Raw genomic sequence first — 17,168 nt, 5'->3', positions numbered from 1 at the left:
TTATATAGTGGATGTAAACTTTTGGTTTCGACTTAGCTGAATCACGCCATATATTTGATGGAAGGGATGTGTCTATTTGCTGGCCTATGGACATGTCTTTTTACAAGATCACAAGAACTTTTCCATTTACTGATGCAGTGATGTTACTGGCTCCATGTTTGCGTCTATTAACTGAATCGCAGGGAAGTGTCTATTTGCTGGCTCGGTCATGAGTCAGTTTATCAGAAGATTGAGGTGTCAATTTGCTGGCTGTTGTGTGACGCTTTTGGTGCGAGGGACATCGTTACGCTTGAAGGCATCCCGCCAACTCCCACATGGCCTTTGCAGGCAGGTACATGCTGCCCTCTAGAGGACGCAGATGTCATTACATCAAGTAAGACGATTGGGGGAGGAAAAAAGGTTATCCAAGGAGAACCTCAAGTCTCTTTTTTCCCATCCCTCCACCCTTTAAAATGACACATTGTTGTCTACTTATGTGAAACATGGTTATGCTTTACAAAACAAAAAGCTAGATTTTAGTTGAGCTTCCATTAATGCTTCTAATAATGATTTATCATTTATATTTATGATTGATTTATTTCCCCCCTAAAATTTATGATTTCAATTTTTTTTTCCAACAAACTGATCAGATCTGTTAATGCATTATAGAAATCCATAGCAGCATACGACGGCAGCCAAAACATCACAACGCAGTCACGGTGAAGGTTTTATTCCCTCCAACGCGGGAAGTTTTGAAAAGCATGCAAAGTGAAAAGGATCAAGCATGTTAGAAAGCTGAAAGCCAGCCTGGCTAACAGCTAGCGCGGCAGTGTTAGCTTAGCGTTCTGTGTATCTTCCTCTTCCCCTATCAAAACTATTGACCATTTCAAACGCAACCTTTGCAATAACAAAATATCGCTTTGTCCAATCGCGATTATATTGCAAACGCAAATGATCGTTCACCCTTAGTGTACGCACATCTTCACTTTCTCCAAGTTTTATCACTTTTTTTTGCAATTGTTTTCATATAATGACATTGTGAACCAATTCGGGGAAATTTATTAAAAATAAAAAAAGAAAGCATATTTACATAAAGGGTCACAGTTCAATTAAACATTTTTTTAGCGGAAGACGGAGGAAAAACATCACTTGGCCATTTGATGATTTGCGCACTGGAGTGTAACCCCGCCCACACAACCAAACGTAGGTCGCGTCCATCAAGAATAATTTTGACAACAATCCAACAAAGGGCGTGTTGATTGGTCCCGTGCCATGACGTGGTGTCATGTCGTCTGTGAAGACTAACCAAGTGGTAGAAGTTCTGCTTTAATAAAAAAAAAAAAAGGACTTGCTCTGGTTGCGACTTAAGTGTCATTGGGCCGCCTCACATGTCGCTGACGTAATCAGCCATGGTGTTTCTCGAGTCCCACTTATTGGTCAGGAGATGACAGAAGGGGCGGAGTTTGTCAAGCGCCGCCTTCCACGTGTTGGCGTCGCGATCTCCCGGGTTGGTCGTGATGTCCAGCGTGAGTTGGCGCCGAGGAGGATGCGAGCTCAAGGCCTCGGCAAAGAGCAGCAAGTCTGCTGGCTTAATAAAGTTGGCCCTGGACAACGAGAACAAAAAAAAAAAAAGACATTTGACCTTGGAACTCGTAACTTTAGAAATTTACATTTTGTGTTTGGGCAAAGGGAGGTAATTTACACCTAGGCAAAAAAATAAATAAATAAAAGTGATTTTTCATTTTTCAAATCCTAATTCCCCATTGAATTGAATATAATGGCCATTAATCTGTTCCAGCCTCCCCCCAAAAAATGTAATGAAAAAGATAACATTATCATTATGTATTTATAAAAACAACAATTAATAATAAAGACAATTAAACCATTTTCATCACACTTCCTCCCTCATTGCACATTCTGCAGTGCATGTTGGTGCGAACACTTTGGCCACTAGGGGGCAATATAAGACCTACAGATAAACTGTACTGCAGATTCAGTTACGCTTTCGGCTTATCAACCTGGCGATAACGAGTCGTTCTTCACAAATAAAGAGCATGTGCCTGTGAGTATTATTATTTTATGTCTTCACGTGTTGTTTCCTACAAGTTTGTAATCAGATAGCGGTTCCTTCAAGTGTAACAAAACCACCAAATAGATGCAAATGTTCGCCCGTATGGCTATGGCGTTTCCCATTGTATGTTAGCATTAAGCTAGTGGAGGCTAAGTAACGCGTTTAAATACTCAAGCTGTAATTATTTTGGTTTCGTGATGACAATAAGTTGAGTGTGGCAATAAACTGCTTGAAGTCTTTTTTTTTTTTTTGAAAGGAATTGTTCACTTTGTGCCAAACTGCTGCCCCAGCCCATCTCAAGAATGCTGGAATCAAATCAGGAAGACATGAACACATGTAGCGAACCACTCTTCCGAAATGATGCTGAGCACTCACCCGACATGGAGGTACTCTAATGAGCTGGGCGCCGGTCCGGAGAAGAGGTGAGCCAGAACGTGCACGTGTTTGGCTGCGGACATGCGTCAGACACTCGCTCAGATGGCCATCCGTGAGAAAGCGGCGTCAGAACACGATGAGGTGTCAGTGAGGCTTACCGAGGCGATTGTGAGACAAGGTGAGCTTGCGCAGGGACGGCAGCGTCTTCAGGGCGTCCACCAGCTGACGTAGACTGGCAGCCTTGTCCGTGGCACATTCCAGGAGGCGACAGTCTCCAAGGTGGAGCTCTGAAAGACAACAAAGGAGGAGAACGAGGAGGTGGGTGACAATGTGAAGGACAAGACGTAAGTGGAGGAGGCGCACGTTACCTTCCAGCTTGCAGACGCTCAGTAGCTTGATGATCTCCTCCAAACAATCGGACAAGTTGAAGTCGCGCAAGCTGAGACTTGTCAGGTAAACGTTGGACTCTAAAGGCAAAACGGCAAAAATGTTTGAATTAAGGAAATCCAAATGATTTTTTTCCAGTGTTTAATTTTTTAAAACAGAATCCATAGACACAGATATATGGAAAAAATATTTGGTAAAAAAATGTAATCAGTCGTACAGTTAGAATAGAATTTGTTTTTTGCAATAGTGCCAACTAAATTCTGACTTTGAAATCTAGATGAAATGTTCTCCTAATTCACATTTGGTTTATTTTTATTTTATTCATTTAACTTATCTAACAGACTTATATTTTTTACCGTTTTAATTGAATATACTGTACTGTACATCGTTACCATGAAGGGATGTAATTTATACTGTGAAATGATTTTTGGGCTGTTTCCTTGTTTTTACTCTGTGGACTATTTCCAGACACCTCAGAGATTTTCTATCATGCATAGCTGCGAATCTCACATAAAAGCACTCACAGCAGCCAAGCGCACTGGAATATTAAGCGTTACATTCACAAAGTTGGATCGCTGACCTGCGAGTGTGTTGAGGAGTTCCTTCTGCGAGTGGCCGGTGGGCAAGCGCATGCCCGAGACGTGAAGCGAGAGCAGACGCGGGCACATCCTCAACGCGGTCAAGAGGAACTTGCCGTTGTGCTGGTCATCGTACAGCGTGACTGAAAGGCGCTCCAGCTGAACTTTGCCTGCGGGATCATCAGCAAAGTGAAGACAACCGACACAAATCACAACGCCAACGATGCGATAAAGTACAACAGCGGCAACTAGACTGTTTTGGATTGTTGAAGATGAAAAACGAAGGACATTTTTGCTTTTGCATTTCTATGTTGGACCCTTTCAAAGTTAAAACCATGCCCAACGGTTGGAATGTTTATCTGTACTCTACTGCCCCCGGTGGCCAGTCACACACCCAGGAGCAGCACCATATCTACTGAATTGAAGCAAAGTGCAACAAAAACTACTGAATTCTTAGTCATTTACAATTTGCCAAATATCCCCGACCATCCACTCACCTTCCGGTTCCTTTTTGTCTTGCTCGTTCCTCATGTCATGGATGATGAGGCCCACATCCAGTTCCTTCAACTCCCGGTAAGCTTGCAGCAAATCACTCAGCAGGTCCTCCGAGCACTGAATATCGCGGAAGGACACACGGCGGAGGGAGCGGTGGGGACGAGAGGACATAGACACCAGCACTTTTTCCAGGTCACGCTCCATAATTAAGATGGGAACGGATGATCCAACTTGACAAACACCACAAGGGCCACAATCAACGACAGCAGAGGCCACCAAAGTCAAAATCACCAAATCCTTGGAAAACACCACCAAACTTTCGCTTTAACCAACATCATAATGATATGCGACAAAAGTTGCATGTTTTTTTTAAGTTTCACGCATTTCATTACCAACATTATATGCATGTGAGATGTATGTACTGTACCGTTTGTCCAAGTGGGGGCGCTAGTGCACTGTGCAATAGGCAAAAAAGCTTCTTTTATCAAAAGTGAAATGATCCCAAACCTTTGACAATTTCTGCGTTTGATTTTGCTTCGTGTTTATTGCCACAAAGTGAGTTGGAACAGTTGGTGTGGAAATTTATCGCAAATAATCTGCGGATTAAATACGATAAAAATTAATCCGCGCAGCAAAACATTGAAGGGCTGCAGCTACGTTTTTTTTTGGTATTCGGATATCCTACTGAAAATGCTATTAAATAACCAGGTATTCGGAAAAAAATATTTGATATTTTTTGGCTTGGTTAAAAGATACAGATGACAAAAAAACATTTGCATATAATAATGAAAATCCAACTGTTTTTCATTTTTAGATATAATTAAATTTAAACTTAAAAACACAGCCTGGAAGACAAGTCCAGTCAGCCGTGACGCTGTGACATGGACCCGCTGGCAGGAATAACTTCAGAATAAAAAGCATACCTTGGCTTCGGGTTGGGCACCGTTTGAATTTGGACTATTTCAGTTACTCATGTTGGAGGCGCAAGAATTCGGCACAACAGCAACCGAGGAAACTAGACTCACTTGGCGTTTGCAGCGTCAGAGTGGTGAGGCTGTCAACCGTGGGCAGAATTTTTAGGAGCTCCTCCATGTGATCCAAGACAAAGTCAGTCACTTCCAGACTTTGGATCTTCAAAACTGGACATGGCGTCACACAGTCAGGATAAAGGTCTTTGCAACGATACAAGTGTGACGTCACCGTCTTGTCCAACCTCATGCGTTTGGCGCAGGGACCATTTTCATCATCATATTTTTCTATAACGTCGTCACGTGTTAAGCATAACAAACTTCGATGGGTCTGGATCTCCTTGACATTTTTATACAGATGGCCGCGTTCATTGAATAGCCAGGTCAGGAAGTTGCACAAAGGCGAATTCACGCTGAGGTGTTTAACCACACCGTGGTCCAAAAAGCGATGGACCAAGAAGGCCAGTAGTTCGCCTGAATCCCGGAACGCGTACGTGTCCGTCCACTCCAACGTCAGCGACTCCACCGTCTTCTCCAGACTGGAAAGAAGGGGCTCCCGTGCTGTCAAGTTCATGGCGGGTTCCATGTCCGAGCTGAGCGTCACGTGGTTGACGTATTTGACCGCCGTCGACAAGAATGCGGGCAAGTGCATGTGATGCCAAGTGTCCCAGTTGGTGGATGGATGGCGAAGACAGCGGGCAAACATCTGTCGCATCACTTCGACTCTTACCTCCTGCGAAGTGTCAAAGGTCCTTTGCTGGAATCAGACACACCACAATCTGATCACTTACAAATCCACAACATAACAAAGGGGAACCGCAATGTAGTGGTGTGTCAGAGTATATGAGTTTGAGACAATGTGTGGGTTTGTTCTTTAATGTCACAAAAGGACACTTACCTGGTCCCTGCCCTGCAACTTTTGGTAGATCTTCATCCATGCAGAGTAGGTGGACACTCCTTTCAGCTCGAGTTCTGACTGAAGCTGATCCAGCTGACACGGGTCCATGTAAGGAAGGAGATCTTTCAACAGGTCCGCTGGCAGATCTAATTCAATGGAAACAAAACTCAGTTCTCTCAAAAGAATATGTTTCTTAGCCATGTGTCCATTCTAACTCCTACTTTTAGAATGCGATATCATGCTCGCGGTTGTTTGAAGCGAAATCAACACGAATAACAACAACAACCCAAAATGTTCCACTTACTGAGAATCTCCGCTGCGCCCAATTTTTTAAAACTAAAATAGTAATGGACGGCATTTAAGCAGACGACCCTCAAAGTCGTGAGCTGGTCCCCCTCCATGCTCGTTGGAGATTTCGTTTGAATTGAGTGTAAAAATAAAAATGCATCAGAATTCGGAGGAAGTGACGTAATGAGAGATGGTGCTCAAAAGAACACTAGCGACGCCGCTGGCAGGGAGGCCAGTAGACTCGCTTAGAATTCACAAGTTCAAACTTTTCCATCCGTAGTGCGTATTCCATTCCTCTCTAGATGCGTTTTAATAACATGTCAGAGCAAACTACCACGAGCATCAAGAATTTTGACATATTTCAGTCACATGATCGCTCGTTTGTCCACCATGTTGGAGGACAAGATCTGGACTGAAAATGAAAGACTTGTATTTTTTGCATGATCTGGACTCAGTCCGAAACACTTTGTGAAGGAGCTCCTCGTGTTCTGCTGTTTTGATTAATTCAACCTTTATTTATCCAGGTAAGGCAATTGATAACAGATTCCTTTTTTGCATACAAATACGATCAGTGATTTACTGTTCCAATCCCTAGTGGAGTCTTTTTTTTGTATTTTCTAAATCAATGTTATGCTCTTCTACAATACTGTTTTTTTTTTCATTTTGTAAGCAGTTAAGGGTGCATTGTGCCTCAAATATATATTGCATCGGTAATTCATTGTGGCTTACGTGTCTTTAAGGTATATCGGATCATTGATATTGTATTGAGATACAATGAGTACAGTATCGGCAATAACAAGAGAGGCACACACGATCTCACGCATGCACACGCGACCTTGCACTCTACGCTCACACACTTGGACACGCATTCCACCTCACGGTAACTCACGCACTTGCACATACATACACACGTGCAATTATATGCACATTCTCTGTCTCTGACACACTCCCTGATGCTCACATACTTTGACGCCACATATGAGTATCCCCGAGGCACGTGGACTTTAATCAACACGCGTGAAGTTAGAATAAGCACGTTTTGGTTCTATAATCATCAATGAGTTGCTGGTAGTCGACAGGGCAGTTTGGTGTAGTCTTGCTCCCGCCCCGCACTGTAAAACGAGGACAAGCACGGCTGAAGGTCACTAAACCACAAAAGGACTTTTTGGGGGGCTTGGGGGTGGGGGGCGTTGCGGTCCAATATAACGCGCATGCGCAGTTTCGGTGGACCGCTTGGCACACAGACCGCAATATGGCGAAAGCGCTTGAGAGCGGAGGCTGCGCGGAGCTCACGGCCTGGGAGGACGACATCCAAGAGGTGCGCATCACCGGGGAGGAGGGCTGGGAGTCCGGAAAGATCCTCACTCCGAGCGCCGACCGCAGTCCACCCGCTGCGCCCGACTCTCACCCGAGCCCCACGGGGCGCAGCCGGCCAAGCGACAACACGCGGCTGGCGACCCGCTACGCGGTGCGCATTTTCCGGGAGTACCTGAGCGACAAGGCGCGCAGTCCGGACTTCGAGAGCCTAGACAAGGCGGAGCTGTGCGCGCTGCTGCGCTCCTTCTACGCGGAGGCGCGCTCCAAAAGCGGCCAGCTGTACAGCAAGTCGTCGCTCGTCAGCATCCGGAGCTCCCTTAACCGCTACCTGAACGAGCCGCCCCACTGCCGCACGCTGGATCTCACCAAGGACCCGGAACTGCGCGGGGCCAACCTCGCCTTGGCGGCGGTCATCCGGCGGCTGGAGGAGCGGGGCACCGGGCCGGTGGTGCAGAAACAAGCCATCGCGCGCTCAGACCTGCGCCGCCTCTATGAGTCGTCCATGTTCGACGCGTCCACCCCGCCGGGGCTGCTCAACAAGGTTTGGTTCGAGACCTGCATGTACTTCAGCACCAGAGGCCGCGAGAAGCAGCGCGACCTCCGAGAGGACTCATTTGCGCTGGCCGCCGACGAGCAAGGCCGGAAGTTCGTCTACTTCCGAGCCACGCGCGGCAGCCGGAAGACGGCCACCGACAACGACGAGGTCACCCTGCGGCCGCGCATGTACGAGACGCGCACGGCGCTGTGCCCGTACGCCAGTTTCGTGCGCTACCTGGCCAAGCGCAATCGGCTGTGCAGAGCTTTCTTCCAGCGGCCGCGCGACGCCTGCGGCCAGGCCGACGCCACCTGGTTTGAGAACAAGGCCGTCGGCAAGAACCTTCTGGGTACGCGCATGCAGATGCTGTCGCGCGCCGCCAAGCTGTCCAGGACGTACACGAACCACTGCATCGGTGCCGTATCCATAGCGACGCTCGACAGCATCGTGGGCGGCGCCGCGATGACAGCCGACGCAGGATGCAGTGAGCGGTCCTTGGTTGCCTTGGCAACGCTACACGCTCAGACGGGTGCTCTGATCAGGAGTCTCCCCCATCCTCACTCCAAAAGACTGCGCGCGGAACCCAGAGCAAGAGATAGAAACGCGCATGCGCGGTCTCCTGTCCTCTCCACCGTCTCCCAGGTAGCTTGAAAGGTCACAGTACACTTCATTAGGAACACCAGGGCCGTGTAGTCTCTGTTAGAGTGTGTCCCTAATGTTGTGTCCTGTGGGCTTTTATTGCTTTCAAGTCCCTAATGAAGTGGCCATTCGCAAGTCGGCATCGGTTGCCTTGCCTCGCTAATTAAGTTCCCCAGCATGCACAACAGTGACAGCCTCAGGCTAAATGGCGCAGGCTGGTTATTAGTCTCACACGGACACTCTTGCGTAAATGCACGTGTACTCACACACTGACCTACACACACTTTTACAAAACTAACAGGCCCGGATGTGCTGACCGAGTGCGTCATGTGTCCCAGGACTGCAGCGGGCAGACGTCGACGTCCCCGCCAGGTTCATCCGGCGTTCCCTCACCTGCGCAGCTCAGCAAAGGCAACGCACCAGTCCACGTGGATGTGGGAGGTCACACGTACACCAGCAGCTTGGAAACACTCACAAAGTACCCCGAGTCACGGTGAGACACGCATCTAGTAATCTAGTGGTTCACATAGCATAGTGATTGTATGGGGTGGGAGCGAGATTCATTTAAGACTTAATTATATTCCATGCTTACATAGCGTCAACTTTTGTAGCCTCATAAGACAAAATTGTTTCACAATGGTCTAGAAAATACCTGAATGAAAATAATACGCCTCTGCTGATCCCGTTATGTAACGCTCTAGCAGTGTGTCAGCAGAATCGGGCGATTGTTTGACGGAAGCGAGCCGATTGTGCTGGACGGTCTGCGACATCACTACTTCATCGACCGAGACGGCGCCATGTTCCGTTACATCCTCAATTTCCTGCGTACCTCCAAGCTCCTCCTCCCGGATGACTTTAACGTGAGTGTGAACGCGCCCACGCTGGTCGTGTAGTGGTTCATTTAAAGCTTTTCCACCGCCACAGGAGTACGCTCTGTTGTATGAGGAGGCCTCGTTCTTCCAGCTTGCTCCTCTGCTGGCGGAACTTCGGCGCTGGCGCAGCAGGCAGGAAAGCGAGAGCGCGGCGGCGGAGACGTGGGAGTGCGTAGTGGTACACGTGGCTCAAGAACCACACGAGAGGATCACCGTGAGTGGTCGCCGAACCACCCTGGAGGAGGTCTTCCCGGAAGTCCGAGATGTTGCGTGCAAATCCGGAAGACCAGCAAACGATGGCGCGCACGTCTGTCGCTTTCCGCTCGACGACTACTGTAGCCTCAAGTCTGTACAGGTATCAAAAACATTTACATAATATGGTGTCTGCGGGCCGTTTTCTTTAGCTGGCTTCGGGAATAATGTGTCTTGAATCTTTATGAGAACAGCAGCGCTAGCTTTGTGCAGTGGTTCACATACTGGCGTAGCTGACTTGGAGAAGATTAAATTCCCTTGGGTGGTTGCAAAACAGGAATACATCTGCATTGCAGTGGTTTACATGGCTGCCATTTTTGTAGTTTTTTGTAGTTTGTTGTGTTGTTCGGTAGCTGACGATGAAAAACGTCTTCAAATCTATTAGTGAAAGATAGGTAGTAAAGTAGTCGACTTATTTGGGGTCGGAGGTTAATTCAAGATTCTAAATTGTTATTAATGGTTACAAAAACAGGAATGATCGTTTGGTAGCGTAGTGGTTCGCATATCTGACTTTTGCAGTAGCGCGGGAGGTTCATGAAGTTCAATATTCAAAATGTTTATTTTTTTAAGTATTAAAAACACAGAAATGCTCATTTGGTAGTGTAGTGGGTCACATACTGTTGGTTACCTATGTATTGTACTTGGGATTTGGCGGTTAAAGATTCGAAATTGTCTTCAGCGTTAAAAAAACCAGCAATATAAATTTGATAGATAGTACAGTGCTTCTCAAATAGTGGGGTGCAATACTGAGGGGGGAGAGTGTGTCTATGGGGAACATGCTTCCATCTCCCCAATTACAATAAAGTGTAATTGCACATCCACTCCAGTAGTTGGCAGTGGCGCTCGGGAATTGCTGTTATTTATAGTTGCGGCGAAGAGCGGGTGGTGGGGTGATTTGTTGAAGCCAACATGAAATGAAGCCAATGTTGTGTTACTTCTTACATGCAGGTGCTAGAACGCTTACATCAGGGAGGATTCCGGGTGACGGGCTCGTGCGGCAGCGCTGACGCCTCATCATACTTCAGTCAGTACCTGTTAGGCCGGGTGGCCGGCCGGCGCCCCATCGCATGCGTCAAACGCGAAGAGCTGTAAAAAGCCAAGTCGCCCATCGTTGGCACATGGACAAGCTGCTTATGTTAAAATACTGTAATGATGACTATGTCATGTGACAGGAAGTCAGCACAAAATGTATCTCCTGTGAAGAAAAGAGTTCATATTTTTAAAAAGGTACAACATGACACAAAATGCTAGTGAACATTTTTTAATGAAACCGAGTGAGAACAACATAAAGACAGCTTCATCGTAAGCTTAAAAAAAATACAAATCGATGAGCCCAGAATTAGAACGCAGTGGACCCTTTGCATACTCGTGATTCGGCACCCGCTTTGCGACCATTTCAAAAAATATTTTCGATTTTAACTTTTTTTTTTTTTTTTTTGCCCACAACTCGGCTAGCATAATGATAACATAGTGGAAACATATTTCACAAAGGCTAATGACAAGTTAAAAAAAAACATTAATTTTTTTTGCAAAAGTGGAACAGATTGATGGTCTTGCCATTCATTTCAATGGTGAATGAGGATTTGCGATACAAGTGTTTTGAGTGACGAATTCCGCTTGTATCTCAGGGCACCACTGCATTCATATTGTAAATGATTCTATTTGTAACGATTGGAAAAGGCTGGAGCGGTCAGAGCATGGCTTTGTAGAAGGTGAGAGAGTGTCGCAGGAAGGGGTCCTGCTCCATACACACCAGCAGGTCACAAAGCATCACACGGCTCATGCGATGGACGGCCGGCCTGGGCGCCAGCGACACCTGACGCGTACGCGCACACAAAACACAATGGCATTGACATCTCACGTTCACACTCTCACTCAAACCATCATACTCGGTCTCACGCACACACGCTCGCAACCGGCACGTACCTGGCCTTCCGTGTTACCGAGTGGTCTCTTCTTCCTGGGGCCGATGGCCGCCAGTGCGGTGAGGTTGGCTTCTCGCTTCTGCAGCTGAGCTTCTTCCATTTGTTGCAACTCAACAAGGAAACGACAAGTCAGCAAAATCACAACCAAACTGCAAATGGATTTTACATGGAGTGAACAGTCACCTCTTTGGCTCGCTGCTTTAGCTGCTGCTTCAGCGGATCCAAAGTGTGGGAGCGACTCTAACGGCGGAGAGAGAGAAACATAGCGTGAGACTTAAGACTTGGAGAGCCAGACAGATTTCAAGGTAGACAGATTTGAGGCGGCACATGGGCTGAGACTGACCCTGGCCAATCGCATCATTCTGTCTCTCTCCTCTTCATCTTTTCTCTTCTTCCTCAAAGTGCCCACCTCCTCCAGGAAATGCAGCTGCGAGCGCACGTCGCTCACTTTGGCGTGCCACGGGTCCTCCTGTGGATCCCAATCAAATCGGAGCTCAGACGCAACTCAAACCAGGAAGGCCAGCCGGAGTACCTTTAGCGTTGCCTTGCGGCGCTCCGCCATGACGCTGAGCTTCTCCAGGAGGCTGCGAAGATACTCTTGAGCGGCGTGAGAAACCAGAGCCACCGCATCAGGACCCACTTGGCTCACCCCCAGCGGGAGTCCCGTGCGAAGGATGCGGCCAAGTACGGGGGCGGGAGACAGGAAGAGCTGGTCCTGGCACGACTGCACCACAGAGCCCACCGCGCTGGTCAGGATCTGAGCGTTCTCCTCACGCAGGTTGACGCCCGCCATGGATGCCACATCATTAATGTCGTCGTCATCTCTGCCAGGGGGAATGCGGATTTGATTGACTGTCCAAGTGCAGCTCCGCTCTTCTTAACTTTTAAGTTCAATACATTTGGACGCATCAGTTGGCTTGAAACGTATCTGAGACGTCTTACTTGTATGAGGCTGAAGTGTCCCTGAAAGCAAATCTGGTGGCGCACGGAAGATCTCGAGCAAAAGGTTGTTTCATTGGGAGCGTACCTAGTAGAAAAGTCATCTTGTAGATCATCACGATTAAAAACAAAACTTAATATTTGGCGTGACAATCGCTTTCAACACATTCAGGCAGAAACGCTCGTCAGCTGTCAGCGAAACCCGCCGCACACTGCGTTTAGCATATTCTTTGCAAGGTGGCGTCAACTTTCGAGCATCAATCGGAAGATCGATTACAGAGCCATTTACACAGAAAAGCAAGAAAACAAAAGACGGCTTTAACAAGCAGTGTAAAACTGGCTAAAGGGCCAACCTGTGAAGTTTGGTCCAATCTGGACCGGGGTGACTTTGGGGACAGAGGTGGCTCTGAAGTTCTCAGAGGTTAAAGTTCTGGACTGGGCCAACATGCTTGTACCACTTGGCTGTAAAACAGATCATTAGCAGGATCTGACATGATTTGTATTATTTATTTATTTGATTTTTTTTACGTTTTCACTCAAACGGCACAAACCACGAGGTGGAGGGCTCTCGGACTTGGAGCTGTGTTCACGTTGGGCTTCTTCACGGCAGGGTTGCAAGGGGAGGAGGAGGAGGAGGCGGAGGAGGAGGAAGAGGAGCAGGCCTGTTGGACGAATATCTGAGGGTCTGCGGTGAGGCGACGCACTGCTGGGAGACTTTTCTGATAGTAGAAGCAGAAACATCAGTTTATGAGTTTAAAAAAAAAAAAATCTTCCTGAGCCATGAATTCCAAATAATGAATAAAATCTAGTGTGATGGTCCTCACTCACCTTGAGGAACGGCACCAAGCAGGGCTGCGGTGTGGACTTGAGCTCCTTATAGAGCGCCTCAGTGAACTCCTCCGCCTCTATCCGGCCTTCCTGCAGCAACAACGCAGACATCATGTGACTCGACGACAACAAAAGAACAGCGAGTCAAACGACAATATCGAGAAGCCCACCAGCAGATTCTTGACCAGGCCTCGCACGTTGTTGGCCATGTTGGCGGACTTGGAGTCGCTGGACGCTAGCTTCATGAGCGTCACCAGGAAGTTCTTGCATTTCTTCACGCTCTCCAGCGTCTCCTGGTGGCCGGAAAAAGGAAACATTGGCCCCAACATTTTCAGACGAAGAAAAAAGAATTAAATGAAGAGGCGAACCGACAGCTCAAATCTTGAAAAGCTTACACGTTTATCTCATGGCACTCCATTGAATACCCCGCCATGGCGAGGTCCGGGTTCACAGTGTCGCTATTATTTACATTATTTTTGGACAGTTCTTAACTCCATTTCGTACTGCCTCCAGTTAATTTTGGGTGTAATTATCTCTCTCTCCCTCATTCTCTTTCACTCACTCAACACCTATTGGTGAAATGATACTAAACTACGGAAGGACGCGGCACTCACTTGACTAAAAGTGGGTGGAGGTTCTTTCTTGGTTTCCACGGTGACCGGCTGAAAGGAATCCCGGTGTTCAGCCGTCACGACACGCGTCTGTACCACAGCTGGCTTGGGAGTCACACCTATCACCTGATGGCGCACAAACAGAGATGAACACTTTATGCAGGAACCGTGAGAACATTTCAAGAGTTTTGTCTAAGCCTTTGAAACATGAACAATTGTTGATTGAAATTTTTTACTGGAAATTTTAACAATTGTTGCTACCACATTTAGCGTCTCTGTTGTTGTTTTTTGGGTCATTACCAATTGATGGAGAAAGAACATATATTTTCATCTAATATATTTCCCATTGTCCCTCTAATATGCCTGTTATTTGTCATGTATTTATTTACATTTTTTCAATTTGTTTTATTAACTTCTACTCCATACTGAACTCTCACACACACACGAGACCACCCTAACCTCGCAAAACAGCATTGTGATGTGTTTCTATATGCCCTATTCAGTACTGAATTCCATTGCACTGTCTTCTTTATTTATCTAATTTATATATTTGTCTGTATTATTGTTGTATTGCACTGGAGAGGGGAGCCCTCTAATCTCGTTGCACACTTGAGTACAATGACAATAAAGGGATTTCTATTCTATTCTATTTCTATTCATTATTAACTAATATTTTGTGTAATTTTACTTTACAAAATGTTTGTGTTTATAATATTTGTTTATGTCTAATATTTTCACATTTGTTTCTCATGTTAATCTAATGTTTGCACTTTGTCAGTTTCTTTTTGTCTCTACTATAGTTGTATTTTTTTCCAACATATTTGTATTTTTTGCGTAATATTTTCAAATATTTCGGATGATTTGGCTTGTATTCATGCATATTCATTCATATATTTCATTTTTATCCCATTCTTTTTGCATACCACATGTAATATTTTTGTATTGTATCCAACACTGCTCTTGTTAGATTATGCCAGTGTACCTAAAGTTTTGCCACTCCCACGAGCAGATGTGTGAAATATCTATTTGATCAAAATAGTGATAACACTGAAAATCACTTTGCTCACAATGATTATGATATGAAAATTTAAATGGTTTCATCTCTGCATACAGAAGCAAATGTCTGTCTGTCTGACTGTCTGTCTATCTACGGTGGGAGCGCCGAGAGGACGGTCCGGACTTGCACCTACCTTGACCATGGCTGTCTTCTGGACTGCAGTTGGCTGGAAAGTCTGAGGAGCCGTCATCCTGATCACCGTCACCTTCTCGTTGTTTTGACTCACAGCAGTTGCCGTGGACACCTGAAGTTGCAAAGCGCCATCCACGTCAACCGTGAGCGAACATGATTGCGTGCTCGCGGGGCGTTCTCATACCTGTGGGGTCAGAATTCCGGTGGCTTGGCCGTTGCCGGTTCTCACTGCCTGTTGAGCCTGAGCCAAAGCCTGCTGGGACATCAGCATCAGCTGCCCGCTGTCGCTGCGGATGAGCATCATACCTGTCCATTTGAGCATACGTATTTAGTTTGCGATACAGGTTTAATTTTTTTCACTTGTTTAATGGTGTCCTTGGCCATTCTGGGGCAGTTTTAAGCATACATATGAAAATCTAAAACACATTCTTGCGTTTTTGATCACACAATGGCCGAAGGATCAGCATTTTAGAGGAATCTTGTGATGTTGCTGCATGTATATTAGACTCCAGTCATGGGGTCAAAAATCACATACCTGGTGGAATCTGGATGTTGGCGGGCAACTGTGCCTGAGCCGGCCGAGGTGCCACGGGCATCTGCGGTCCAGCTGATCTGGGCACTGTTATCACCACCGTCCTCCCCTGGACTGAAATTGGGTTCATAGTGGTGGTGGCCTGGCTCAAAACCGCTTTGGGCCCATTGACGCTTGTCCCGCCAGGCTTGGAAACCTTGGTTACGACCATGAGAGCGGGGGCCGGAACCGAGGAGGTGGAGGTGGTTTGGTAGCCTTCCCCCTTGGCAACACCGGCAGAAGGAACATGGCCACACTTGGTTCTGACTTGCAGGGTCTTCACTTGAATGGTGGTCTCCCCATCGACTCGTACTGTCCCCATGGGGTCTTTATTCGAAGCCATAATTGCTGCGAGGTGGGAAACACATGTGACTTGATGCAATTAAACTTATAAGGCACACTTTTTCAACAAGTGCTCCTATAGTGTCTTTATTCATAGGCTTAATTACTTTAACGTTGGAAAACAAAGATTTGATACAAGTGTGCGTAAAGGCAATTAAGGCTTTTTTTTTCAACAAACTACATCAAAGAACTTACCTTTGTGTCGTTTTGAATGCAGACTTTCTAAGCACAGCCAAACGTCAAATGACTTTATAGCTACTTTACGCTACCGAGCTGCTGTGGCAGGTGTACGTAATTAATTTTCATTTAACAGGATTATCAAAGTGAAATGTCGCTTCAGCTTTCCTCTCGGCAAGCGTTTCAAATCATTTAGCATCGCGTTGGACGATGCTAATATTCCAAACAATGGCTAGCTCTGAAGTTTTTGCTAACAATTCCAATTTAGCCAAGTCACGAGACTTTGCTTGAAACTTGTTGTCAGGCCACGTGACCAATAAGAGTCCATATTAACATCTTGGACAAAAATATAATATGGTACACATATGGGCGCTGAGTGTTACGATAATCGAACTGGCGGCGGCTCACGGCGTGTAGTTATGTAAATTACGAACACTACAGGTGACATGAACGCACCCTCCCGCCTTGATGCTCGTACACCAATTAACAGTGATGCATTCACGTAAAAAGGAAGAATTAGATTCATCATAATTGTTGACAGTAAATGTCGCACTCATCAGGTGACGTGAACGCAACGTGTCGTACTACAGTTACCGGTGATGCGTTCAGGGCACATCGGAACCCATGAACGTATTCAAATTTATGTTAATGTTCCTCCCGTTTTCACGCACTTTACACCCAAAAAAATTGGATGTTATGTATTAATTGTGTAAATGGAGTACTTATGAAGAGATACGGACAAAACCTTTTAAGGCAAAGCCTCGCGTACGAGATGCGTTCAGGAAATGCAGGAACTGCGTTGAATTTTACTATCCTTTCATTTTAATTCCCTTTCCAAAAGAATAGTCAGTCACATTAATATCATTTACCTACAACTTCTGCAGGGGAAATAGAAACACCACCGCCATCTTGTTGAGCGCATTGCTTGTGTT

The 17,168-nt window shown here is 46.3% G+C and overlaps 3 protein-coding genes across 6 annotated transcripts; 1 reads left to right on the top strand and 2 right to left on the bottom strand.

The window, feature by feature from the left end:
* Positions 1-1,021: 1,021 nt before the first annotated feature.
* lrrc41 (leucine rich repeat containing 41) lies at positions 1,022-8,276 on the bottom strand. 3 transcript variants are annotated; one of them, XM_088313038.1, is made up of 9 exons: positions 6,056-6,264; positions 5,752-5,897; positions 4,911-5,610; positions 3,888-4,115; positions 3,393-3,560; positions 2,794-2,892; positions 2,584-2,712; positions 2,426-2,498; positions 1,022-1,583 (listed from the first exon to the last, which is right to left on the bottom strand). In XM_088313038.1, the coding sequence occupies exons 1-9, from the start codon at positions 6,150-6,152 to the stop codon at positions 1,364-1,366; spliced, it is 1,860 nt and encodes a 619-aa protein (XP_088169164.1). In that variant the 5' UTR covers positions 6,153-6,264; the 3' UTR covers positions 1,022-1,363. The 3 variants fall into 3 exon arrangements, with proteins under 3 accessions (XP_088169164.1, XP_088169165.1, XP_088169162.1); XM_088313039.1 differs by lacking the exon at positions 6,056-6,264 and adding an exon at positions 7,286-8,276 and having other exon boundaries at positions 2,584-2,892; XM_088313036.1 differs by having other exon boundaries at positions 2,584-2,892; positions 6,056-6,268.
* Positions 7,286-11,817, top strand: LOC148324929 (uncharacterized). 2 transcript variants are annotated; one of them, XM_088313034.1, is made up of 5 exons: positions 7,286-8,533; positions 8,869-9,023; positions 9,246-9,390; positions 9,455-9,757; positions 10,603-11,817. In XM_088313034.1, the coding sequence occupies exons 1-5, from the start codon at positions 7,292-7,294 to the stop codon at positions 10,744-10,746; spliced, it is 1,989 nt and encodes a 662-aa protein (XP_088169160.1). In that variant the 5' UTR covers positions 7,286-7,291; the 3' UTR covers positions 10,747-11,817. The 2 variants fall into 2 exon arrangements, with proteins under 2 accessions (XP_088169160.1, XP_088169161.1); XM_088313035.1 differs by lacking the exon at positions 10,603-11,817 and having other exon boundaries at positions 9,235-9,390; positions 9,455-9,719.
* Positions 10,900-16,709, bottom strand: LOC148324928 (transcription initiation factor TFIID subunit 4-like). Its single transcript, XM_088313033.1, has 15 exons — positions 16,255-16,709; positions 15,682-16,065; positions 15,331-15,452; positions 15,148-15,258; positions 13,961-14,083; positions 13,517-13,639; positions 13,347-13,436; positions 13,070-13,237; positions 12,872-12,980; positions 12,522-12,606; positions 12,112-12,403; positions 11,923-12,048; positions 11,763-11,819; positions 11,581-11,688; positions 10,900-11,470 (listed from the first exon to the last, which is right to left on the bottom strand). The coding sequence occupies exons 2-15, from the start codon at positions 16,058-16,060 to the stop codon at positions 11,345-11,347; spliced, it is 2,019 nt and encodes a 672-aa protein (XP_088169159.1). The 5' UTR covers positions 16,061-16,065; positions 16,255-16,709; the 3' UTR covers positions 10,900-11,344.
* Between the last annotated feature and the right edge of the window lie 459 nt (positions 16,710-17,168).

Source organism: Idiotropiscis lumnitzeri, chromosome 13 (assembly GCF_059441095.1).
Source record: "Idiotropiscis lumnitzeri isolate Australia: NSW breed Sydney's pygmy pipehorse chromosome 13, RoL_Ilum_1.0, whole genome shotgun sequence".
In the NCBI taxonomy this organism is placed as follows: Eukaryota; Metazoa; Chordata; class Actinopteri; order Syngnathiformes; family Syngnathidae; genus Idiotropiscis; species Idiotropiscis lumnitzeri.
This window is presented reverse-complemented; position numbering and strand designations above follow the sequence as displayed.